This window comes from Rousettus aegyptiacus, unplaced genomic scaffold, assembly GCF_014176215.1.
Source record: "Rousettus aegyptiacus isolate mRouAeg1 unplaced genomic scaffold, mRouAeg1.p scaffold_m13_p_3, whole genome shotgun sequence".
Taxonomy (NCBI): Eukaryota; Metazoa; Chordata; class Mammalia; order Chiroptera; family Pteropodidae; genus Rousettus; species Rousettus aegyptiacus.
The window spans coordinates 27944282-27971045 of NW_023416306.1; the positions used below are offsets into that span (position 1 = coordinate 27944282).

General features: G+C 47.7%; 1 protein-coding gene across 1 annotated transcript in view; it reads right to left on the reverse strand.

Annotated features, from left to right (window-relative positions):
- TMOD1 (tropomodulin 1) overlaps positions 1 to 26764 on the reverse strand; it is an 82242-nt gene that overhangs the window by 7804 nt on the left and 47674 nt on the right. The window contains exons 5-9 of the mRNA XM_016146275.2: positions 22597 to 22686; positions 21580 to 21710; positions 19699 to 19806; positions 17375 to 17518; positions 4713 to 4857 (exon numbers count right to left, since the gene is read on the reverse strand). Coding sequence (XP_016001761.1) covers positions 4713 to 4857; positions 17375 to 17518; positions 19699 to 19806; positions 21580 to 21710; positions 22597 to 22686 — 618 coding nt within the window. The remainder of the gene's footprint in view (positions 1 to 4712; positions 4858 to 17374; positions 17519 to 19698; positions 19807 to 21579; positions 21711 to 22596; positions 22687 to 26764) is intronic.

The window sequence follows — 26764 nt, forward strand, 5'->3', positions numbered from 1 at the left end:
AGAGGGAAGTAACCTGCCCTAAGTCACAATGAATAAGTGACATAACTGGGAGTACAAACCAGGCCTCCCAATATCCTCCTCCAATGCAGTCTGCTTTTTACTTCCATGAAAGCAAACCCCTCCACGCTGCTTATCATTGCAAGAGCCAGACTTGCTTGCTGCCAGAGCCGGAAGGAACCTTGAGTCACCTGGACCAACCTCCACCGGAGGTTTGCACTCCCTCCACTGCTTCCTGCCAAGCTCGAACACCTCCATCACGTCTCTGGGAAGCATTTTACATCCATTATATATTCAACAGCATTTACTGAGTGCTATTATGTGCCAAGCACAAGAATCAGAAGTAAAGATAATGCCTAACAGAGGAACAAGATGTACCAACGAGTTTGATAAAATATTACAGGTACCCTGGCAGGTCTCTATCAAGTATGAGGCACAATGAAGGGGTCGGATCTTCCGAGGATGGGCAGGTAACATGTCTGTTGAATCTCATATGAAGAAGAAGGAAGCAGGAGCAAGAGGAGTAATCAGCCCTCTAGAGGGGTGCTTTTGCCTGAGTCACTGGAAGGCACTCATGCTATTCGGACTGATTGGTAGTAATATGGCAAGAGGATGGCTCGCCAGCGGTGTCAAGAGATGAGTCTAGCAGGGCCTCACCCAGAGAGGAGGTGGAGAGTGCAGGTGCCAGTGCACCCCACTTCTGCCCACTGCCTGTGGGTAACCTTACCTACTTCTCTAGGCCTTTTCCTTAGTGCAGAATGGGGATGATAACAGCGCCTACCTCCGCTGGTTGTTGGCAGCACTACAGGAGTTAGTAAGACTGAGCAGTGCCCGGCACACAGGGAGCACCACATGTCGGCTACGGTTGTTAAGGTTGTTAAGGGACTTGTGAGCCATGTCGGAGAGTTTAGCCTAAGGAGATGTGGGAGCCCACAAAGCGTTCTAAGCAGAGCGATAGGACAAGCTTTGGGATGAGCACTGTGCGGGATGCCAGCCCTGGAGGAGCGGGAGGGCCCGAGGAATTTGCAGGATGGCAGGAGAATGTGATGGGAGCCCGACATGAGGCAGAGCAACGGGGATGGCGAGGAGGTGGCTGTGGTGGGGGCAGGGTACAGAGACAGGGCCAGAGGTCTGGCTCAAATGGCTGTGAGGAGAGTAGTGCTCTTTCCCGAGATGGTTTTGGGGAAGATGATGAAATTCGTTTGGAGTGCACTATGCATAGGGTGCTTGTTTAAAAGGCTTCCTTGAGAATATAGTAAGAGAGTGACTTTCCCAGGAAGAGATGTTTTCTGCTTTTAAACATGTTACTCTCTTTTCCACTCCACCTTCCCCCCCTCCCACCGCACACACACAACTGTCTTAGCTTGGAGACTGCAGTTCAGATTTCATTAAGTGGAGAGAACTTCAGTGGCAGATTTACAGGACCTGAGAGCCAGGCTCAGCTATAAATAGTGTGGAGATAGGAGTCATCTGAGATCACCATGGGAAAACGGAGATGGGGCTCCACGGCCCCTCCCAGATCCCACCACGCCTGGCGCCCTGCTTTCTCCCCCAGAACACTCTAGTAAGAGCTCAGTGCACAGGATGGGGAGGATCAAAGGTGCCCCAGTCAGGATGGGTCCCAGGCAGAAGCACTGGTGGATCCGTGGCACGGGGACTGAATGTCCACCAAGGAGGAGCCCACCCGCCTCACAGGCTGGCAAAGCCCAAGCACCACAGAGACCCCACCATGGGCCAGAAGCCGGCACAGAGGCAGGTGGGAGTGAGAAGGAAGCCTGAGAGGCCAGTTGTGCTCAGACACTGCTAACAACCACGGCGGTTGGGCAGGGCCCACAGGAGGCTTTTATGACAAAACCAAAAACAAAACCAAAAAACAAACATTCAGCCTGTCCGTTTCATTGGAGCAGCAAGAGTGGGGTGAACATACTGCGTTGGAAAGAAAAGATCTCTCCTTTGCAGGAGGAAGGTGATGCACTACCAGAATCAGCAGTGTTCTTTTACAAAAATTAGCGGATGGGTACAAATTTGCTTTCAACGCTAGAAATCCTACATCATCAACGAGCACTCTGGATGTTATGTGTGATCACTGAAATGATTCTCCCATAATCCCTTATGGGAAAAACCCCAAGGGAACAGCTGCACAGTTTCCTGGGGTAACCCAGAGGCGCACTTTTATCACCTGTCACGCCTGTCCAGGAAACTGTCATGGTCCCGCTGCCCACTAGCTTTCATCACCAAACTTTTCGGCTTGGCATTATAGGCCTTCGTTCTGGGTCTAACTCCCCATAATAGCTCCTCAGTCCTTCTAGATCTTTCTATCTCTCCTGTCCTGCATTCAGGGTCTTATCTCCTTGCCTTGGCCTGTGCTTATACCCCCACTGAGAATGCCTCCTGACCCTCTCCAGAACCTGTCTCTTCCTTCCAAGGCTGGCTAAAGGCCTACCCCAACCAAGATGCTTTGCCTAACCAGCCTCTGTCCTCACAAATCCTGCCTCCATTTTGTTTGGATATAGCTTTTAGGCATTCTTGAATTTTTAGGGACATCTTTGTTTCTTTTCTCCCCTAAAAGGTGTAAAGTTTCTTGATTCAGGGAACTAGCCTTTCTGCTACCCTTGATGTCACAACCACAATCCTAGGCACACAAAAGGTGCCCCGAAAGGGCTCGCTATAACCAACAACTGGAGTGACTTGACTGAGGCGCTGCCTGGAAGGGCGGTCTCTCCCAGGCTTCGCTTTCTCTACAGGGGAGCTGGAAGGGCCGGCCTGAGTCACTTCCTGCTCTGGCACCCTCGGGATCTGCCATAACCTCAGAAAGTCCCTGGTGATTGAAGTTGGGCCTGGATTTTGGAATCACAGACTGTCGTGACTGGGAGTCCTCGAGGGCCATTTCATTCAACCTCTAGCTGATTTTGGTGACTCCCCTGCAGCACCCTGGATCGCTGGTCACCTGGAACCTTTTGTCCCCAGAAAAAAAGACCTCCAGACCATCTTGCGACTGGATTAGCCCCAAAATAGGCACTAAGGGGCACATAGGAAGCTTAATTTAAGCTGGGAGAAAAAAAAATGTGAGCCGGTTGGATATCAGAATAGAACTCAAGGCTTTTATATGTTTGTTCTGAAGCCAGACTACAGCTGGGCCGACAGAGTTTAGACTGACGGCCTTAGCAATTCAGGGTAGCTATCACTTCTGTTACACCATAATAATTATGATTCTTAGCTATTTGTGTTTGTTCTTATTTTATTTCAAATAAGGGCACTTCAGATAAATCAAGACACGGGGTACATTTGTTTGTTTTATGGACTTTTCTAGACCTGCAGCTCTAGAAAAAAAAAATGACATCTGGAGTGGGTAAGGAATGAATAGCTTCCGGGCTGTGATATCCCGAAGAGCAGGAAGCTGTGCTCTATAGGACTGTGACTAATGTTTGAACTGACAAACTCAACCTAAAGTGTGTGTGTGTGGCTCTGTGGGCACCTATGCGGAGGTTCCGTGAGTACCTGCTTTGTGCATACACGTCTACACACCCATCTCCATTCTTCCAGGCCTTCCATGCATTAATCCAGCCTCAGATTCATCACTGGGAAGTGACTTAAGTTTGAGATGTGCTCTAGTATTAGGCTCTCTGTATTTTACCAAGTGTTAGAAACAAACAACTACAAAAGTCACGTGTTAGAGCAGGTTTGAATTTGATGAAAAACTCACTGAAGACATTGTCCTTTTGAAACATAGTTATTTCATAATTGAATCCCAGAAAGTAGCTAGCTTGCTTTCTTTTCTTTCTAAACTCATTATGCCTCCTCCTCTTCTATAATAAGAACAATGTAACTTGGTTGGTTTGTCTTTCTCCTGCCTTGCCCTGGGAAACTCATAATATATATAAACTCATAATATATATAATATAAATATAATAATCGATTATGTTAACATATTAGACCTACTCCTTTTCGTGTGTGTGTGAGTGTGTGTGTGAGTGTGTGTATTTTCTTATTTTCCTGTAGCCTTATCAGACACACTCCTTTTTGGGCTTTATATCAAGTTACTTAAGCAGCCAGGAACACACATAATAAATAACTACCCCTAGAGCTTGAGGACAATTGGCATCTGGAAGAAAGTTGATGATTGATCTCACTTTTCATTCAGCTGACTTAGATATGTATTTGGTGTATGCACATAAGATTGTGAGATTTTCTCTCACTTTCTTTTTAGAAAAAACAAGCTGTCTTTGACTGAGATTAATGTTTACTATGATGTCGACATTTTCAACTTTTACCTTAAAAACAGTGAGAAGTCTCCTAGGCTTGGGGTTTGGGTGGTAGTGCTGGTTGGGGACTTGGGGATCTAGGGCCAGAGCCAGACTGTGACGTCGACAGGACTCTGAATTCAGAGAAGGGCGTTCAAAAGAGACTAATGGTGAGCCTTGCACCCTCCCTCGTTTCAGCTAACGCACAGAGGGTGCCTAGCTTGGGGATGAGCTGAGGTTTGCTGTGGGGAGGGGATAGGAGAGGACCTACCCTTGGTGCCCTAAGACAGGATGCTAACAGCCTAGCGGGGAGACAAGGCACCAACAGCAAACAAATGTGACCAATATGAAAATCGGGAGTCACACTCGCCAAGAGGATTCCCTGGAGAAAGTATCAGTGAAATTCCCTGCCATATCCCCCAGGACAGGTGGAAAGATGACAAGCAGGTGGGTAGGGAGCATATTTTCACTCACCAAGGTCGTTGTTACTCATCATGGCATTGGATGCCCGTAGCCGAGGCCCCTGCTGGGTAAAGTGGTAGCCGAACTTCAGAAGTGTTGTGTTTTTTTCCAACATGCTCACGATCTCCATTTCCACTTTGTTGCCCAGGGGCTGGCTCTTTAGTCAAGAAAACAAAACAAAACAAAACAAAACAAACAAACAAAACTGTCACCATTCATCCTATTTCTGTAGAATCTAAACCTTTTCTACCTGGAAGAAACCCTGAGTGGTGGGTGGGGATTTTAACCCCGCCTCTAAGATCAGGAAATGGAAGTTTAGAGAAAGCGAAAGGTTACGCAGCCAGGAGGTAGTGATCTAGGATTCAAACCCCAGGCCACTGAACAGCAAGAACAAATCTGTCCACTGGCCCGCTGAAGCCTTCCTAGAATATTTGAGCAAGGGAGAACCTTCGAATCATCCATGCCCAAGGAGATTTAAAAATCCCGCTGCTCAGGCTGTTCCCCACACTAATTAAATCAGAATCTCTGGGAGTGAGGCTCAGGTGTCTGTGTTTTTTAAAACTTCCCAGGTGATTCCAATAAACAGCCAGGTTTACTAATCAGTCATTTGTACTACTCTTCAATTTGCAAATGAAGAAACTGAGGGAGAAGGATTTGCCCATGGTCACAGAGGAAGTTGGGAGTGTCAGTGATAGCTTCCTACAGCCTGTTATTTCCCTACCCCCAAATCCATAGTGGTCATCTGACAAAGATTTAAAAAAAAAAAAAAAAAAAAAGGAAAACCTGGCAATGCACCGTGTGGGGAAGGATGTGATGAGGATATTCACCAGTCTTGTTTATAACAGTGGGGAAAAAAGGGAAACGACTTAAACATTCATCGATAGGGAGCTGCTCAAATAAATGGCAGTTTGGCTTGATAATAGAACATGGGCAGCTGTAAAATGATGACACAAATCTTCGGTCATAGACTTGGAAAGATGGCCATGAAACACTACTGAATAGAAAAAAAAAAGCCAAGTTACAGAACAGGTCATATGTACGTAAAGTTCCCGATATTTTTCATACACATAAATGTGCATTGATAGGCCTGGAAGTTTATTGGTGGTGGTGGTATTTGGGGAGTTTTGTTTTCTTCTTTATATCTTACCATATTGTTTGAGTTTTCTGTTACCATGTATAATAAGATAATAAAGAATAAAAGCATTCTTAAAGAGGTTTGAAAAAACATAGAATTAAACGTTTTACTTGATGGTTTAAGGCTTCCCCCCTCAGAGTAGGAACAAGACAAGGATGGCCACTGTCACCCACACTGTCCTAGCCAGGACAATGGAGCAAGAAAAAGAAGTAGAAGGCATCCATATTGGAAAGGTAGAAGCAAAACTATTTGTATTCGCAGGTGACACGGTATTGTAAACAGAAAATCCTAAGGAATCCGTACAAAACTATTGAAGCTAATAAACAAGTTCAGTAAGCTTGCAGGATATAAGATCAATATACAAAAGTCGGTGTATTTCTGTACACCAGCAAACAATTCAAAAATTAAGAAAACAATCCTATTTGCAATAACATAAAAATAATTAGGAATAAATTTAATAAAAGAAGTAAAGGCTAGCACACTGAAAACTACAAACTGCATCATAATACATTAAAGACAAACATAAAAATTCCATACTCATGGATCAGAAGTCTTAATATTGCTAAGATGTCAATATTCCCAAATTGATCTAAAGCAGCAGCAAACAGAAACACATGACTCCCTCCAGTGGCTCCCTGCTGCCGATAGCTGCTGCCATTTATTGAAAACTTACTATGTTCCCAATGCCTTGTACCCAATTCGTAGCATCTCAGTTCACTCCCTCAACAGCCCAACAGGATAAGCCCCATCTCCTTCTCAGTCTGGCACACGAAGCCCCACACAATTTAGTCCTTACCCAACCTGTTTACCCCAGGTGCCCCTCCGCCTCTGCATGGAATACCCTTACCCTCCTATACCCATCTCCTAGGTCTCCCTAGTGCTTAAATACCCATCACAAATGCCCCTTTCCCAACAAGGCCTTTCCTGATCCTTATCCCTGGAAACGTTCTTTCCCCACTCCACACTCAAACGGCACATTGTATGTCCCTCTCTCCCCCAGCCCGGTCCATCTGCCTTATTTGAGTCACCTGCCTCCATATGTCTCTCCAACTAGACCTGTGTTGTTCAGCACAGTGGCCACTAGCCACATGTGGCCTTTAAAAATTTTTTAATTGAGATATAATTGACATAACATGACATAGTTTCAGGTGTACCATCAATGATTTAATATTTGTATACACTGTAAAATGATCGCAATAAATCTAGTTAACATCCATCACCATAGTTAGCTGCGAATTTTTTTTCTTGTGATTAGGACTTTTAAGATTTACTTAGCAGCTTTCAAATATGCTCTATAGTATTATTAACTATAGTTGCCATGCTGTACATTCTATCTCCATGACACTTATTTTATAACCAGAAGTATATACTTTTTGATCCTCTTCACCCATTTCTCCCACTCCCCCCGCCCTCCGGCCCCTGCCGCCTCTGGCAACTGCCAATCTGTTCTGTTATCTGTGAGCTTTGGGGGGTGGGTGGGTGGGTGGGTGTGTGTGTGTGTGTGTGTGTGTCGTTGTTGTTATTGATTTGTTTTCAGATTCCACATATAAATGAGATCACATGGTATTTGTCTCTGACTGACTTATTTCACTTAGCATAATGCCCTTGAGGTCAATCTATGTTGTTGCAAATGGTAAGATTTCATTCATTTTTGTAGCTGAATAATTCCATTGTATATGTCACATTTTTTTTATCCATTCATCCATCGATGGATACTTAGGTCACTTTCATGTCTTGGCTATTGTAAATAATGCTGCAATGAACATGGGGGTGCATGTATCTTTTCAAATTAATGTTTTCATTTTCTTCAGATTGATGCCTAGAAGTGAGATTGCTGGGTGATATGGTAGTTTTATATGTAACTTTCTGAGGTACGTCCATACTGTTTCCCATGGTGGCTGCACCAATTTACAGTTCCACCAATGGTGCACAAGTGTTCCCTTTTCTTCACATCTTTGCCAACACTTGTTATTTCCTGTCTTTTTGATGACAGTATAAGGTGATATCTCACTGTGGTTTTGATGTGCATCTCCCTGATGATCAGTGATGTTGAGCATCTTTTCATGTACCTGTTGGCCATCTGTATGTCTTCTTTAGAAAAATGTTTATTCAGATCTTCTGGCCATTTTTCAAAATTGGACTGTTTTAACTTTAAATTTAAATAATTAAAGTTAAATAAAGTTTAAAATTCAGTTCTCAATCACACTAGCCACATATCAAGTACGCAATGTCTCCTGGCTACCATGTCAGTCAGTGCAGATATAGAACATTTCCATCATCACAAATGTTCTTTTGGATGGTGCTACCACAGACTGCGAGCCCTTGGAGAGCACGTAGTACCCAAGGTCGAGGAGCTGAACTGAATGGAGGAAACAGGAATAGGTTTAGTGCACAGGAGGGATGAGAGGATACATTGGCCTGACATCCAAGGGGACAAGCATGGAACCACAGTTGAGATCTCGATGGAGGACTCCTCCCACATTATTCTGACTTCAGAGCTGGTCTGGGATCAGATGGGCCTGGGAACTCCAACTAGGGCAGACAGGGACATTGGTGAAATTCCACCAGCCCATCTGGCAAGGCTCCTGAAAGTGCTGGGAAGAGCTCAGGCCTGTCCTCAGAAGACTCAGCACGGCCCTGCACTCTGGCCTGCTTGGCCTGGCACATGGTACAGAGACTTTCTGAGGCCCCGAGAAGGAACTGGCATGTCCCCCACCACCCCCAATTACCAGGAAGCCTGGCCTCTCCTTGAGGTCACTTGCTGGAAGAGCTCTACTAGAACTCAGGACAGGGTAGTCTCAGAAAGCACAGGTCTCCCCTGGGTGGAGGGGCTGCCAGGGCTGTTTCTGCAAAGCTAACACTTTATGTTGCTAGTCCAGAGTACAGAGCACCACGATGCAAAATGCCTCTCTCCAACCTCCCTACATCCCAGGCAAGGCAGGCAGGAACTGGCACCTCCGTCTTAGAGGTGAGTTAACTGAGCCTATGTGTAAATGGACTGTGCTCCCTCCACTTAATGACAGAGCCAAGGCTTGACCTTGACCTGGGCCTGAAAGGACTTCGGAGGATCCTCTAGACCCACACTCTAAAACTAGCATCCGAACCCCTGAGACACACGCTGATGTGTCAGTGTATGTGAGAGGATACAGGATTCTATTAGATAATCATGGCCAGTCTTCCTAGAGTGTTAATCTTGGATAAAAACCATTATTTTTCCATTAAGGAGTAAAATAGATAATGTGCATACATTTCAGGAAGCTTCATGCTTGCTTCATTCTCGGGCCCTCCCTTTCTCTAGAGACTCTGAGATTAGAAGGCCTCGATCACCTCACAGGTGAGAGAAGAGGCTGTGGGGACAGGGTTGGGACTAATACTCCGGTCTCTTACTTATTTTTCAAATATTTATTATTTAGTGACTGTGTGCCAGGCAATGTCATAAGCACCTGTGCTAACTCACTTTCTCCTCACTATAAACCTACGGAATATGTACTATTATCGTACTTTTCATTCTATCGGCAAGGAACTTGAAGAATAGAGGTATTAAGAAATTTCCCCCAAATAACAGAAGTTGTCAGGATTTGAACACAGGCTGTTTGCTCTAGAGTCTGTGCTAGTTCCCACCTCACTCGGGGGCCTCTGAGAGAGCTCAGAAGGCAGAAGTCGGGCTGATGAGAGGAGCCACAGGCAGATGGAGTCTGGCTCAGCATGTCAGATTGTGATCTCACTATCAGCAGTGCCTACACACAAAAAGAACTGCATGGTAAGGTAGCAGACTTCCCATCCCTGGAGGTGTGCAAAGAAAAGGCAGACAGACCTTGTGTTGTAAGGGTGTCCCGGATGTCATCACAAATGGGGAAAGCTTAGGCTCCATGACCTTTAAGGCCTCTGAAGCCTGCATTCTGTGAGTCTATAAATAGCTTGTTTGGATGGCATAAAAAAAAAAAAATCAGGAGGCGACCTCGACAGTGGACGAAAGGCAATTAGAAGCCCCTTGGGGAGAGACAAAGGGCTAGTCATGCCAGGAACATCACCCTCCGGCAGCAGAGCCCAGAGGCGGGGTAGAGAAGAACTCCTGCCTCCCTTCAGATTTTCTTAAGAATTAAATAAATTACTTGTAAATAAATATAATCTCATGATTAAAAATTCAAATGAAACTAAGCAGATTCAGTAAAATGACGGTCTCCCTTCACACCCCTTTCTACAGAAGCAAGCTTCATGGCCAATGGAGAATGTTCCTATGAATTTTTTCTATATGTGAAGTAGATAACAGAAATATACAGATTCTAACTAAATTTTTTAAAATTTTTTCTTTAAATGGATTGATACTATGCTTATTCCTCTGCAATTTGCCTTTTCCATTTAATATTTTCTGGAGATCTTTCCAAGTCAGTACATAGGGAACTAACTCTTTCCTCTAAACTGCTTTACGAAATGCCCTTGTATAGATGAATATTTACTTTGCTTTCATTTTTCCTTACAAAGGAAAAATTTCCTTACAAAGGAAAAATGAAAACAGTGGGCTTTGCAGGGGAGGGAGGAAGTATTCTTTGGGGTGGACATGGAGATATGGAATGGCTCAGTTGAAAGACGGGCATATTTTGAATGAAAATTGTGAATGCCCTTTCAGAAGGATACAAATGTCGATAGGCCCTCCAGTGGTGTATGACAGCTCTTCACTCCTTTACCATGGCCAAGTTATTATCAATCTGATGAGAAGATGATCACATTTACTATTTAACAAAACAACCAACCAATGACTCATGTGGAATTGAGCTGTGACCTAGAATAGAGCTGGTGGCTCTGAGACCCCCATTCTGACCCAAGGCACCATGGGCATCAGAAGCTCATTTTGGACATTGATAGGACCAACCATGGACTTTCAATGGTGATTCAGAAGACATGGACAACTGAGAATACTTGACATTGCCCCAGAAAGGAGCTCTGGGAGTTATCTAGTCCAACTTCAGAGCCCAGACCCTGGCTAATATTAAAATTTCCTCCAAAGCACAGCTGCCGAATTGTTGTCCTGCTTACATGTCCCGGTGATGGGAGTGCATTGCTCTCTGAGGTACCCTGCTCCATCTTTGTTGGGTAGCTCTGCTGGTTAGAAAGGTCTTTCTGGACAAACTATAGCAACAGAAAATGATATAGATAATTCTCACTCTGGTGATTTTAAAATATGTCTGCAAATTCTTTGATATGTCTCCCATCCAAAAGTACATGCAACCTAATTCTGCTCCTGAGTGTGGCTGTGCTATATGACTTCCTTCTAAGACAGACTGCGGCAGAAGTGACTGTGTAGCTTCCTAGGTGGTCTCATAAAAGGCATCTCCGGCTTTCTTCTTTCTCTGCGTTGGGTCATTTGGTCTGGGAGAGAAGTTAGCTGCCATACAGTGAGGACACTCAAACAGCTTTGTGGAGAAGTATGGAGTTGAGGCCTCCTGCCAACAGCCATGGAGGGAGCCATCTTGGAAGCAGGTCCTCCAGTTCAGGTCAGGCCTTCAGACTGTACCTTGACTGCAGTCTCTTCAGAGATACTGGGCCAGAACCACCCAGCCAAACTGCTCCTGGATTCCTGACCTTTAGAAACTGTGAGTCAAAACACGTTGATTTCTATTTTAAGCTGCTAACTTGGGGGAGTATGATTTGTTACACAGCTATAGATAACTGATATACTCACAGATAATGTTGAGCAAAAACTAGACATAAAAGACCACATGCATGTGATTCCATTTGTATGAAGTTTCAGAACAGGCAAAACACATCTATGGTGATAGAAAGCAGGATATGATTGCGTTTGGAGGGTGTTGATGGGAGGGGGCATGAGGCAACCTTCTGGGTGCTGGAAACATTCTATATCTTGATCTCAGTGGGAATTACACAGGTATACATACATGTGTAAATCCACTGAGCTCTCACTTAAGACCTATTTGCTTTACTATATGTAAGTTAACACTTCAGTAAAAAAGTACACATAAGTGGAAAGGAAGGGAATAAAGGAAGAAAGAAAGGAGGTTAGTAAGTTCCTTCCACGAGCCAGAATCTGTCTCCCAGAGGTCAACCTTTCCCACCCTACCTGTATACCACCCATTGGTTCTATATATAACAACAGAAATATCACCTTCCTTTTATTGAGAGAAGACTATATGCCAGATGTTGATTAAGAGATCAGCACGTTAAATCTACCAACAACCCTATCAGGTTGAGTATTGGTATTTCCCCCATTTTATAGATGAGGAAACTGAGGCATGGACACATTAAGTGATTTTCCCCAGTTACATAGCAAGAACATGACAGAGCTTAGCTGGGACTTGATCCCTTGTCTGACTTCGAGCGTCAGAGATTTGAATACAGGTCAGTCTGTCTCCTGTCTGGAAAGCTCCTGGTTTTTTTTTAGAACAGAGTAATGGAAACCTGACATGGTGTGAGACAGTTGTTGTCATGGATATTTATTCTGATACATTCTGATCTGGGTAGGAAGAGGGTTTTCTCTACATCAGCAGTCCCTGACCTTTTCGGCCTATGAGAATCTAACGCCTGATGATCTGAGGTGGAGCTGAAGGGGTGACGCTAACACTGGGGAGTGGCTACAAATACAGATGAAACTTCTCTCCAGCGTCTGCTGCTCACTGCTGTGCAGCTCAGTTCCTAACAGGCCATGGACCGGAACCAGTCTGTGGCCCGGGGCTTGAGGAACCCTGCTCTACATCTTATTTTTTTCTCTCGTTTCTACTGACTTCACGTCACTTTTCCCTGAGCAGTAAAATTAGTAAAAGAACATAATTAGCATTTAGAGGAAAGGACAGTGAGTGACACACAGCTATCCTCACTCACATGGAGGCTAATTCCAGGCTGAATTACTTCAATACGCAATGAGATCACAGATGCAAAAATGATGCACAGACCGAGCTGCTGCTTAGGACATCAATGTATAAGGCATAAAACAGAGAACACGGCTGGTCAACAGTCTTGCTGTCTTGGTTTTCAAGAGTGTTTTCCTTTCCTCTTACAAAACCAAAAGTATATTCGGCCTCATTTAAAATAGCATCAGCTGGCTGACATAAGTGCATAATCTAAAATTAAGGGGATTGTCGCCATGTGTGAAAACCTTCAGGATCCTATTCCAGTGCAGTTTCTGTTTTCTTTCTAAACTTAATTCCACTAGGAAAATAATCCAATCTGGAAAAACAAGAGAACACAATCCACTTCCTTTAGCTTCGTTTTTGTTTTACATATTAAGCACATCCTCACTGTCAAATATTGGAACGAAACGTGAGGAATCAGCCAATATCCCCAGACATTGTACGTTTCTTTATTTGAGGCGGGGGTGGGGGCGGTCATGTTTTCAGGCCTGGTCTGGCTCGAGGGACAGGGAGCGTGCCCTGTGCCCTGAGCATCCTGGGAAAGGCCTACTGAAGGGAGTTCTATTGGGAGTGGGGAGGGTGAATCGAGAGGGGCAAAGAACCACCGTGTGGATGTGACCTCAGGATCCGCGGAGCCTACAGGCACCTCATCTGTCGAGCCTACTCCCTGGGGGCTCGGGGGTGGGAGGGTCTCCTTTGTCCAACCATAAATGCAGCCTGTCTGAAAGCCAGGAATCTCAGCTCCAACCCGGCCCTGACGCTAACTTGATCTGTGACTTCTGGTACATCCCATCCCCTTTCTGATCCTCAGTTTCTCTACCTGTTAAAGGACGGCTAGACTAGCCATTTTGTCAGTGCCCTCAGCTCCAGGTTGGGCCCCTCTGCCCCCCACCCCCACCCGCATCCACACTGCCAGCACAAGGCAACTTCAGGCAGCAACAGAACAGTGCTGAGATAAATAGACTGGCTAAGTAAACAAACAGCCTCAGACTCCGGTTCCTAAATTTGTGTCCTGAGCCAGCCTGGGAGGCTCTGTGTCACCCTTTCTTTGGCCGTATAAGGAAAAAGGAGAACAGAGATTCACTGACACAGGTTACAGGCACAGGGGCTGAGGAGAAAGCTGCAGTCTCTGAAGACCTTGGCGACTAACCAAGCATGAAGAATAAATCAAATGCCACTCACCACCTTTTTGTCACACTCTGCAAAAGCCTAGGGGCTGGGACACCCGAGGAGAGGCAGTGGCCATGCTCAGGCCTCCTGGGATGCACTGTGAGAGGCGAGGGTGGCCTTCCCCTGAGCCTGGGTGGGAGAGCCCCCTCCCCAAGACCAGCCTCAGCCCTGCCCTCCTCCTCCCCAGCCAGGTCCCATCCAGTCTCCAGGCATACAGGAGCACTTCCCCACAGGTAGCTTCCTCTGGGAGGTCACAATACCTTCGCTGGTCTCCCCCGCCCTGACGGCCTCTCCCTGCTCCCAATCCTCTCCTAACCAGTTGGGAACCATATTCCAAGAACACAACTCTGACTGGTACCCAGGACAGGCCGTGGTTCACCTTCCCTCAACCTACCCATTTGGAGCCCCTTAGACTCCCAATCCCATTCTGGCCTTCCTCTGGGGGTATCATTAGTCATGTTTGAATGAGCTCCATGGCTTTCCTCTCTCTTTTTTGTCCACATGGTTGCCTGTACCTGAGATGCCATGACCTCTGCTTCGTCCTCTGAGATACTGTCTACTCTACAGGTTTATCTCAAACTCTACCTCCTTCAAGAAGCCCTCCCTGATGCCTGCTCCTGCCTGGGACTGCTCCTTCCAGTGGACTCCCAGGCACACTGTTTGTGCCTTGCTGGAGCATATCATCTGATGGTCATTTCTGCTTCTGCGTGTCTTCTCATGCAGCATAGATTCCCTGGAGGGTAGAGCTGGAGCCTCATTCACACATGGCACCCAGCTCAACCCTGGGATGCAACCAGCACACACTGAACTCTGACAATGGACCAAAGCGGAGGCTCCCAGGATCGCAAGAGGCAGGTGGTGAGTCTTATACAAAGGGAAAAGGACAGCTGAGAAAAGCCAGATGAGGTGTACATGAAACTACAATAGGGTTCAGGAGCCCAGACAGGCACAGCTCATGGACTTTGGAGTCATGCAGACCTGGGTTCGAATCTTGCTTCTGCCATTTACTTTGTGTGACTTTGGGCAAGTTACATATCCTGCCTGGGCCTCAGTTTCCTCATCTACAATATGGTCTGTGCTACTCACTTACAGTCTGTGTGAGCATTAAATGATGTAATGGATTCATGGAATCTGCTCAGTAAACTGACTCCTACAATAACGTGTGAACACCCTAGATTGCCTTTGGAGTAATTAAAAAGTTAACGACTGCATGCTTTACATCTGTCATCTCCCAAGAAGTAGAGATGATCAGCCCCATTTACAAATGGGGGCCTGAGGCTCAGGGAAGTGACCCCTCTGACACCAGGGTGTTCAGCCAGGGTGAAAGTGATGCTCAGCACTGGCTCCGTCTCTAGGTTCTGAGGGGACAGTCTTGGGAAGAAAGGTGAGTAGCTAGTTCCCTGCCGCCCGCCACCTGCCACCACAGTGACCTGAGGCCGGTGCTGTGGACCATCTTTAGCCAACACTCTGCCCTCAGGAGCTGGGTTTCAGCTGTCTCTGGGTAGACCCCAACTCCCTGCCCTGCCAGGCTGAGTCATGTGACTAGCCAATCCCACGGTTTGGCGCAGGGTTGCTGCCCAGCCTGCTGCATGCCTTTGTTCCATCTGCTGTGCTCCTCTTGACTTCAATAAAGCAGGGTCAGTAGTGGCCGAGGGAGGGGCATAAAAGGTGGGGGTGGGGAGGAACCAGGAATGGACGGCACAGCAGCAAGGCCACTGGCATGTGACACATGCAAGGAGTCCAGTGCAGCAAACTCACGTGATAGGGCTGCCGCAGGCTCATGCGGTCTCTTTATGTGAATTAGGAAAAAAAAAAAAAAAAAGGACCTTCTCTGTGTAAACAAAGCCCCACACCAAGGCTGGGGGAGCAAAACGCGGGCTGGATTTCATCCCCTGCCGCATCACCGTGCAGGGAACAACACGCGCGACCATCCAGGGAAGCCCTGCTTACCAAGCACCACTCTGGCGCCAAGTTCTGAGCTGGGCACTGAGATGTGCAGATGACTCAGACACGCCACCGGCTTCTGCGACTCACAGGGAAGCCAAGGTGCTAGGAGAACCCAGGGAGAGAGAGCCCCTAACTCTCTTTAGGGGATGGGAGAAGACAGGGGCATGCTGGCTCTCAAAAAGAAAAAAAAAAAAAGTTGGATTTGTAGTATTTGCCAATTTCTATAGTGTAAATACCTCCCCTAGAGGTAATTTCAAGGTGCTGATGGGCCATCGCTGAGAGGGCGTTCAGAAGAGATGTGCACGATGAACTCTTGCGAGCTGGTTCAAGCTGGCTCTAGAACAGCACTGGGAGAACAAGAGGCTTCGGCTGCGTCCAGAATGAAAAAGAAGATTTCTCCAGGCAGAGGAGGGAGTAGGAGCAGGGGAGGACATTCCCGTGGGAGAGAAAAGCAAGAGCAAAGCCTTGAAGGTATAAAAAGTAGGAAGCAAACTGTGAAATTCTGCGGGGTGTACTTGGGAAGGGACCGTTGAAGTCCTCTGGAGGATTGTAATGCTTTAGCTCGTGGCCAGGGGTTACATGCCTGGTGTGATTAAGCTGTGCATTTAAGTTCTATGTCTTTTTCTGTATGTTTGTTATAATTTAAAATAAAGAGAAAGGTATAAATAATCTCATTTAAGGATAACCACTATTTACAATTTTGTTATATTTCCACCCAGAGTTTTTCCTATGCACATCTTTACGTGACCGTTCAGCAAAAATTTTCTTATAGAAAAAAAAAAAAAACAAAGTTGCCTAAAGAAGAAAGTATTTTAACATTAGAAGCAAAGTGATGTAACAGAAGGAGGGAGAGTTTGGAGTCAGAGTGACCTGGATTCAAACGTTGCCTCTGAAAGTGCGAACTTGGTGGCCCTGAGAAAGTTGCCTGTCTTTGCCTCTCTGAGCTGTTTTCTCTCCTACAAACTGAGAGAGATGATACCCACATCCTGCAGGGTGGCCGGGAAGATCAGAGATGATGTGTGTCAGGAGCATAGCACAGAGCCTGGACTAGAGTAGACACTCGACACATGGAAATAAATGACTGCATCACAGAAGTTATAGAGAAATGATAACCCCATAAAGACAAACTAGAATTTGTCCAGAGAACAACCTCAATGGTAAGGAGACTCAAAAACCCATTGAGTAGGGGGTGGCTGAAGAAAATGGGGTATTTAGCCTGGCGGGGAAGACTCCAATGGTTTATCAAGGTCTGTGCAACAGAGGTGTCCTGTGCAGCAGAACAGAAATAAACCCCCAACAAACAGGCCTTATCGGGAGCTCATTTCTACTTGATAATAGAAGGGTAAGGAGTAAGCTTCCCATCAGTAGGGGTACACAAGCAAAAGCTATAAAAGTGCTTGGTAGGAACGATGAAGAAGGAAGGTGAGCAAGGTCCTCTGAAGCTGGGCTCCGGAGCTTTTACGACCAACAGCATCTGCTCCGTCCAGCAGCATGCAGGAAAGTGCAGAATGATGAACATCACGTAGTGAAGGACATTAGGGTACCCTTGCCCATCTTACCTGGTTATCGATTTTCAGTTCCACTAGAGAAGTGTTGTAGGGAAGAGCTTCCACCAGGCGCAGGATCCCGGCTCCGGAAATGAAGTTGGATTCCACGTTCAGTGTCTTTAGGACCTTGTTCTCCTTGAGCATCTCAGCCAGGGCCTTGAGTCATAGGAGAAAAAGTGAAGGTACCTGTGAATCACTCTGAGCAAGGCTGGAGCCCCTCTTGGGTAGAATCTAAAATACTGATGGAGCCCTGCAGGGAGCAAGAGCCCCCTGTAAACTTATGCTTTTTGAGCCAGGAACCAGGCAAGATGATCTCCACAACTTCCTTCACCAACCAAAACTGTGTCTCTCCTCCCCTCTAACCTGCCGTGGCTCCCAAGCCCCTACTGGAGAATTCCTTGCTCCTTAGCCTACATCCAAAGCCTCTATTACCTGGATCTACTTTTCCCTTCGGCCTCAACTCTCGCTGCTCCCTTGTGGTGAGTCTACTCCCAGTTCCTATAGCATGCCCAGTGCTCTCTCACCACTTTGCCTTTGTTCCTCCTGTCCCTGCCACCTGGGATGCCTTTTCCTTTCTGCTTCACTTGTCCGAACCCTCCCCATCCATCAAGGCCATTCTCAATGTCCCTTTCTCCAAGAGCCTTTGCTGACATCCGCAGCTCGCTGTGGCCTATCCTCCTGAATATCATAGAATGTATCCATAACCTTCCTCATGGTACTTGTTTTCCTCTGTCTAGATTGTTTTTATACTGGTGTTGTCTCTACCATTAGACGGTCTACTCTTGGTGGGCAGAAAATGCTTCCTACAGTGCTCAGCACACAGTAGGTCCTCAGTCACTGTTCAATGAGTGACTAGTGGAGTCCCAACTTTCCTAAATACTCCCCACTTGTCTCTTTTATTTCACTGTTGAAATTCCATGGAGTCATCAGAGAGCAGAGAAGGAAGTGTGGGAAACCACCCACTGGGCGAGGGACCAGGCAAATGGGAGGAGAGGAGCTCAGGTGGCCCCTAGCACCTTTGGGAAGAATTCAGCCAGGGGTGTAGATGACAATCAGAGCCTCTGAAGGAAACGAGGTAATTAGCAGATGATGTGTCATGGAGGAAAGGAGACAGCAGCAGCTGAGAGGCCAACATGTATAATCGGTGGGCCCTGGGAGTCTGAAAGGATGATCTGAGCCTGGACTGCCCTTCCCACTGCTCCCACGGGCTGAAACCCTACACAAGACTCAGCACCCAGGAAGTCGTTCTGGTTAAAATCATCACTTCTCCCTCGCTACCCCTGCTGTGTGCCCCCAGGACGGCATGTCAGCTCTCTCTGTGACCCGGAGGAGGTTGGACCCTCCTGGGGAGAGGGGCCCAGTCTGTGTTCTCTCCATGGCATTCCTCTTGCTCCCTAGGGAAGGCCTGCCTGGGGCTGATGATCAAAATATTTGACAACCAGTAGGAAAGTGCACATGCTGATCCACGTGGACACCTGGTAGCTGAGCAGGTGTCAACTCTGTGTTTGCCGGATCAGAGAAGAGGAATGGGGGCGTGTTAGGAGAAGAGCTAGGGGCGGGCCATGGGGACACTTAGAGAGCTCTGGTAGGCTTATGCACTAACCAGCCCAGAGCATCTCAGTATTTGACAATGGATATGCCGGACCGGCTGACATCAGGTGTCAGCTTGGCACAGAGTCAGTGTCCTATAAACATTCATGGAGCTGAGCTGAGTGCCGGCATAGATGTGTTTGGTTTCTGATCCACGAAACAGCAGTGTACGGGGCATGTGGCGTGGCCAGCCGTGTCTCCATGGGCAGGCTCGGGTTCCACTGGCGATCTCCCAAGGTCAACGGTCGTCTACCCAGAGGTTTCCCACTGGCAGCAATAAGGGATTATGAGCTATTTTAATCATTTCAAAAATGCTGGAGGAAATTGTCCTACTTATTTTAAAAATCAAAAAAGGATTGATTGCTACTACAAATGTGACATGCCGAATGCAGAGATCCAGCTTTACGGCCCGCATGATTTGCTTTTAAATTTCCTCTCCATCTCTCGCTTGCTCCACCGCTTTGGACAAAGCAAGCTGCCTGAGCCTCCTGCACCCCAGATTCTTCATCTGCAAAGTAGGGGGACCTGCACTTCTGCAATCAGGCGTGGTTGTGGAAATTAACTAGAATAATGTACAGATGGTGTCTGGATAACGGCCATTCTGCCCATTTCCTCTCCTGGCTCTAGCCCAGTGCCTTTCACCACACCACACCAGAGGAATATGGCCAATCCTGAGCCTATACACATCAACCCCTTGTGTTTCTATGCCCCTCACCCTCAATGCAACAGAATGGAAAGGTACATACATATGCCACAGGGTCATTGCTCCGTGTCCCCACGATGCTGAACTTCTTCACATATGAATTGTCTTTCAGGGCTTCTGCGTATGCTTTGAGGGTGGGTATGGGAATATTCTGCAGAGAGAAAGGCAGGCAGTGACCAGCAGCCCCTGCCAAAGAGAGGTTGGGCAGACAGATGGGGGCTAACTCTCTCACATATGCTGCCTGATTCCTAGCAAGTGTCTGACCAAAAGAGCTAAATGGCCAAAGGTTTTCAGCTTTGCTTGTTCCCAGGCTCTGCCCAAAATGGCTAGGATCTGGGAAAAACTCTTTGGTAAACAGACTGAGAAAATCTTCCCTGAAAATTTCAGATAGGACCCACAACTCTTTCTTTGTGTGCAAAGAGACCGGAGGGGAACAAACATGCAAGGCAGCTGTTGTAGAGGGGTGTAGTGCTGAGCACTCTGGCCTGGGGGTGTGGGCGCGGACAGGGGCTTGGCCTCTACGCCAGCAGGAGGCAATGTTTCTGACATTGTTCTGTGACTCTGGGCGAGTCTCTTCCCCTCTCTGGGCCTGTTTCTGACAGAGGTGGGGTGCGGAGCGGGGCGGGGAGGCAGGAGGGGAGTGGTTTGCACCAGATGATCTCTAAAAGACATCCATGCTGAGGGTCTCTGTCCTGCTGTACATCAGAGGCTCCTGGGAAACTTTTATAAAATTCTGATGCTCAGGCCTGCCCCAGACCAATAAAATCAGAATCTCAGGAGACAGTAGGTCTGGGCACTGGCATATATTTTTTAATTTCCTCAGGTGAAAACCACTGATCTAGTCTGACTGCTTCATGTACGGAGGGGAAACTGAGGCCTGGAGAGGGCTGTGCCCTTGTTGAGGCCCCATAGCAAAGACGCATTGCTGTGGCCTGTTTCCACCTCCCTACACTCTCTGAGCCAGTATTCATTGCCAGGGTGCACAGTTCTGAATCGTGCCAGTGTCTCCCACTGGGCACACAGCAAACAATGGAGGCACCCAAGAGAGCCCCTGGCTGTGTTTGCATGGATCTCTCATTTCAGAGCGTCACTTTAGCCCCCGTGGGAGAACAGCACGGAAGGCCAGGTGGAGGAGAACTCTGCAGGCGCAGGTTTCCGATCTGATTGTGCCAGAGGGCTGGCAGCCACTTAAAAGAAAGAGGAGAAGAAAGGAAAGAGGAGCTGGGGAACGAGGGGCCTGCTTCTTGTCTTACGCCCACACCCTCCCAGAACTAATCCCGCTGGCCTCTGGGCTGAGCAGGTGGGCAGGCAGCTGGGCCTGCTTCTGAATTCCTCCTGCAGCCTGTCCACGGTAGGGCTGCCTGTCCATCTGTCCCTCCTCTGCCCTTGATGGTCACATGGAAAACATCCGGAGAGATATAGCTGACAGCTTGGAATATGTCTTCCGTCATTTGGACTGACATCCCCCTCCCAGGGCTGCAGAAAGAGGCTGACTATGCGCATCATACAGCAGCAGCAGTGGGTTTGGGGTGGTCCCTCCCAGGGCTTGGGTTACCCCATAAGCCTGGGGGACACTGAGCTTTTCCAGCCTTGAGATCCTATGCAGCTGTGTGTGTGTGTGTGACTTATGCTTTTATCTCGGTGAAGCTCTGTGTTTTGAGTAACGCAGTGGCAGGTTTCCTGAGATGAAACTGGGTGACTCCAGGGTGAACACCAGGGCCTGACGCCAATTCTCTATAACAAACCAGGACCATGGGACGAGCATGCTTACACACTCCCCCATCCTGTTCCTGATCCAGAAGCACTCAGAGCCCCAAGAGGCCCCTGTTCTCTCTGCACAGTCATGTCTGGGCCATCTGCACCAGGGTGGCATGGATGTGGCTTTCTCCCACCCCACAGGTGAAGTGAGATGACAGGGACTTACCCGGATGTTGTTGAGGTTAACCTCTTCAAGTTTTGGGTCGTTGTTCTTTATCCGCTCTAGCGTTTCCTCTACGTCTGTTGAATTTGGTTCTTCATCGGGCACAGGCTTGTATTGTGTGGGTTTGATCACACCTAGAGTGACCCACAAAAGGGAGGTGGCTCACAGAAACATGGGGATCACTTTCCCTCGATACAGGGACTCTCTGAAAGAGGTGGTGGCAGCGTTTGGGGACATCTCCAGGGGCGCTACACCTTGCATGGACTCTGCCTTTGACGTCCTGCAAGAACTGGGTGAATTCCTTAAACTCTCTGAACGTAGGTGTCCTCCTCGGTAGAGCGTGAACAGTCACTCTGCCTCAGTGGGCTCTTATGAGGATTAAATGAAGCCCAGATGGGAAAGAAATATGCAAACCTTCTGGAAGGGGCTAATTATTCTTTGGGTATCCCTATTTCTTTCTGGGGCCAAAACGCCAGCTTGGAAACAGTGTGCAGGAGCAATTAAGACAATGCGATATTGGGACAGGGAAGGACAAGGATGCACGTGGGAACAGAAGAAGTGCCCAGAGATAGACACATGTAGATGAGTAGAAATTTAGGATCAAGGCGAAGTCCCAGACCAGTGGTGAAAGGACGCACGTTACGAAGAATGGTGTTAGGACAGTGAGACATCCATTCAAGTTTTCTCTCACCTCACACCACAGAAACATGAACTCCAAGTGGACTAAGAAGTTGCATATAAAAAGTCAACCTCTAAATCTTTTAGAAGAAAATACAGGAAGGTATTTTCATGATATTGGGACGGAGAAGAACTTTGTAAATAAGACCCAAGTCCCAGGAGAACAAAAGTAAAAGGTGGGTAGAGTTGGCCATATATAAAAATGTCAAACTCTGCCATGAGGCAGGGAGCCTGAGTGGGCAGAGGACGCAAGAAGCGTGAGCACAGCTTCACTTCCAAGGTGTCCCCGCTGGGGGGCAGGGGCGGGGTGCCGAAGCCGGGCGGTCAGGGCCCTGTACTCACTGTTGAGTCCCTCCTTGTTCACGATGGAGCTGCTGCCCAAGGCCTGGTAGTACTGCTGGTTGCTCATGAGCGTGTGCATGCCCAGGATAGCTGTGAGGACATGGGAAGGAACCGTGACTCCCCACTTCCAGACAGAAGAGCCTCCAAGGCATGAACATTCCACATCCCCGAAATTTGTGCTCACAGAAATGGCAAGAAACACTTGCATGAAGACTTTTAAATCTTATTTGCCTCTATTTATGTAACTCTTCAAATCTCTATCCCTGGCCTAGACTCCTCTAGGCTAGACAGCCTCGAAGTCCTAGATGTCCCCTGATGTCCCACGGGCACATCCGACCCAACTTGGCCAATACAGAACTTGTCTTTCTCAGCAACAGCCTCTTGCTTTGGATCTGCTTCCGTCTTGTCACCCTGCCTGTCCCTCAGGGTAGAACTTGGCTCGAATGGCAAGCCCCCACCAAGTTCACGTTGTCCCAAACACTGGGTCTCGTTGGTCCCGCCTCTGCTCCATCACCTCTGTACCGGTTAAGGCCCTATCATTTCTCGCCTGTACCGGCACAGCTGTGTAGTCATTGGTGTCCCGGCCTCATCCCCACAGCATTTGGCACAGAGCAGCCAGAAAGTCTTTCTGGAAATGCAAATCTGATCGCATCGCCCCTGTGCTCGGCCATTCCTTAATTCATTCATTTGTTCGACATTTTTCGAGGGCCCGCATCGTGTGTCCAGTTTTGAGGGCTAAGGGGTAGGCAGGGAACAAGAAAGACAGGGTCCTGTCCATGTAGCTTCCAGTCTGCTAGGGGACAGAGCTGCTAACAGGTACTCACACAATTTAAAACATAAGCACAGAGTACGGTGAGCGTTGCAAAGGAAAAGTTCGGGGAGGATAAACAGAGGGACTTGATGGGAGGGATGAGTAAGTGCTGGCCAAGGCAGAGTGTACTGGGCAGAGGGAACTGTGGGTGGGAAAGCCCTAGGCTCGGGAGGAAGGGGCAGAGATGGGGCTGGACACGTGTCACTCGGCACAGCACCCCCACCCACTGAGCGCTCCCTCCAGGCTGGAGACTCTGCCTCAGGTCCGTGATTCTGGTGCGGGCGTGCACTGGAATCCCTCGGGAATCTTTAGGAAACTCCTGAGGCCTAGGCCTACCCCAGACAAATTAAACCACAATCCTGGAAAAGGGGGGTCAAGCCTCTGCCTGTGGTAAAGCTCCCTAGGTGGTTTCAAAGAGCGGTCAAGATGGAGAACACTACCTGACACCATCCCTCTGAACCCTCAAAACCACCTGTGCAAGTAGGTTTTATTCACATAGGCCAAGTTGGATCTTACAAGGTCTTCTAGGTTGAGGCATAAGGAGTTCGGACGTCTTGTTCCAGGTATAGCCTGGGAAGCCAGCGAAAGCCTGAGCGAGGTATGAGCTGTTGACTCGAGTTCTGTGACTGTTACTCCGGCTGTCTGGAAACCTGACTTCAGAGTGCAGGGTAGGACTTCGGCGACTGTGAGGCAGCTGCAGCCACCCGGGTGCAAGGGTTGCAGCTTGTGACCCCAGAGCCTGGCTTCACCGGCCCTCCCTGGGCTGGCCCTGCACAGCCTTGTCCCTCCCCAGTACCCTTTCTGCTCTAGCGACATCCTTTCTGGTCACCACTCAGTAGATTCTCTTCGTTCTGCCAATGCCACCCCCTCTGCTGGTGATTCTCTCTTCATTTGCAATGTCTACTGCTGAAATCACCTCTAGCAGTGTTGCTAGATCTAGCACGTAAATATACAAGACACCCATTTAAATTGGAATTTCAGATAAACCATGAAAGATGTTTTAGTATATGCAGGTCTTGTTCAGTATTTGGGATCTATTTACAATAAAACCTATCCACTGTTTATCTGAAATTCAAATCCAACTGAGCATCCTGAACTTGGCCTAACAACTCTACCTCCCAGTCCCTGGAGACAGAATAACACTTCGTCCCCCAGGGAGTCTTCCTGGATTCCTCCCTCTTCCTTGCTGGTTTTCCCACAGCATCTGGTGTCCTTATCACAGCACACACTCTGCATGGTGTTAGAGATGTCTGGGTACATGTGTGCTTCCCCTAGAAGACCAGGAAAGAAAATCACCTCTCCTTCACATCTAGAATACAGTAAGCATTTGGTAAATACTTGCTAATGACTTTTTTATTCCTCTAGCCATTTGTTAGACATGAGTTCTAGTTAGAGAGAAAACACGAGAGCCCTTATAGGAGTCACGAAACCCAAGGACCTGCCACTAAGATCCTAACTATGCCTCTGATGCTGTGTGACCTTGGGCAAGTCCCATCCCCTCTCTAGGCTTCAGCTTCCTCTGTCCAATGAAGAGGCGTGACAAGATCATGGCTTGACATATGATTCACCTGGGAACTTTAAGACAATATCAGAGCTTCACCCTGGACCGACTAATCCTAATCTCTGAGGGAATATCTTGGAATCTCCTTGGATGATTTTGATGCTCAGTGGGAGCTGAGAACCACGAGATGAGATTATCTCAAAGTCCCTTCTGTTTCTCATATTCTAAGAGTCTTCTCTGCTAAAATTAGACCCACCTACTCGTCACTAAGGAGAACTGGTAGAGAGAGAGGCATCTGCATTTTTTCGAGCTCTCTGGGTTTTAATTTGGGCTGTGGCCACGTGGGCAGTGGGAGCTGAGGTCTGAGTCAGTGGTAGGTGAATCAGATCCCCATGTGTCACCTTCTGGAGCTGCCTCATCCAGCTTCCATCTGGGGAGTGGCGGCTCGTGGTGGTTCTGGGCTGCTGCTGAGACTTCCAGTTTGGAAAAACAGTTTGGAAATATTGGGAGTCACAGGAAAGATGTGACATTAGAGAGCTGGCTGGTCTTGCTGAGTATACAGAGACGTAGAAAATGGAAAAGGCATTTTTTGCTCGGATGATGGCTTCCCATAACAGTTCAGAAAGGGAGACCGAGGCAGGAAGGTTACAGGAAATACCAGGGGACAGAGGAAGGAGACCTGGTCTCCAGTCTGGCCTTGGTACTAATTTGTTGGGTAACCCTGTCCAGATCACTTCTGGACCTCAATTTTCTCACCTGTAAAATGGAGTGCATTTAAATGCTGAACTCTTACCTTCACATAGGACTGAACAGCCATATGACATCTCCTGTTTTTATCCTGTTTGATTTTTACAAGAAGCCTTCAGGGCAGGTGCTTTTGACGCGCCCCCCACACCCTCCACCCCCACGGCACACACACACACTTTTCCAGCAGACTCGAGAGGGGAATGGTTTGTCAAAAAGCATTTGGCAAGGACTCTCCTGGCTTCTAAGTTAGTATTCCCCACCCATTGCCCCAGACACTAGGTCACCAGTCAGTTCTAAAGTTCTAAAACTTGCCCCCTCTACTTTGGAAGCCTAGAAACAAATGATATATATCCCAGGAGGTAATATATGTCAATAGCGGGTATAAGAAGAAATAAAATCATTCTGCTGCTCTGAGGAATTTAGGGTGGGAAGGAGGGGCCAGGTTAAATCTCCACTGCTGAGCAGAATGCCTGGTGCTTCCGAAGCCAGTATTGCCTTCAGCCAGCCCTAGGCAGCAAATCATGACTTTTCCCCTGCTTGGTTTTGCACACTCCATGTCACCAGGCATGAGTGATGAGGGAAAACAGCACAACAGCATTGCTTGCTGCTTCATTCTTTGTAGATATAGGCTGAATTTAGCACTGGGGAATGTGATTTAAAAAATAAATAAATAAATGAAAAAGAGTCTAGATCTTCCTCAAAACTCAAAAGGATTATTTTTGAACTCTGAAAAAGAACATCAAGTTCTCTTTCCTCTCTCTGCCTTGGCAGGGTTCACTCGGTTCATAATTCCACTAAGGATGCAGAGAGATAGCGGCACACATCCCGGGCTCCTCCAGCTGCCAGCTGCCTGGGCTGGCTCGGGGCAGAGAGCAGGCATCTCGGGAACAGGTGGGAGAAGCTGGCTCTGGCCCAGGGCTTGGGTGCAGTTGAACCGCTCCTGGGTAAGCTTCTTGTGGAACAGGAGCCTAAGGGCATGAAAGTGCACCAGAAACCAGGGTGGTCTGACTGACACTGCCTCTGAGAGTCGTAAGAGCCAGGGGATGCCAACTTCCTTTGTTGGGCGGGGTGGGGGGCAGACCTGGGGATTAGCCTTCCTGAAGGTGAGT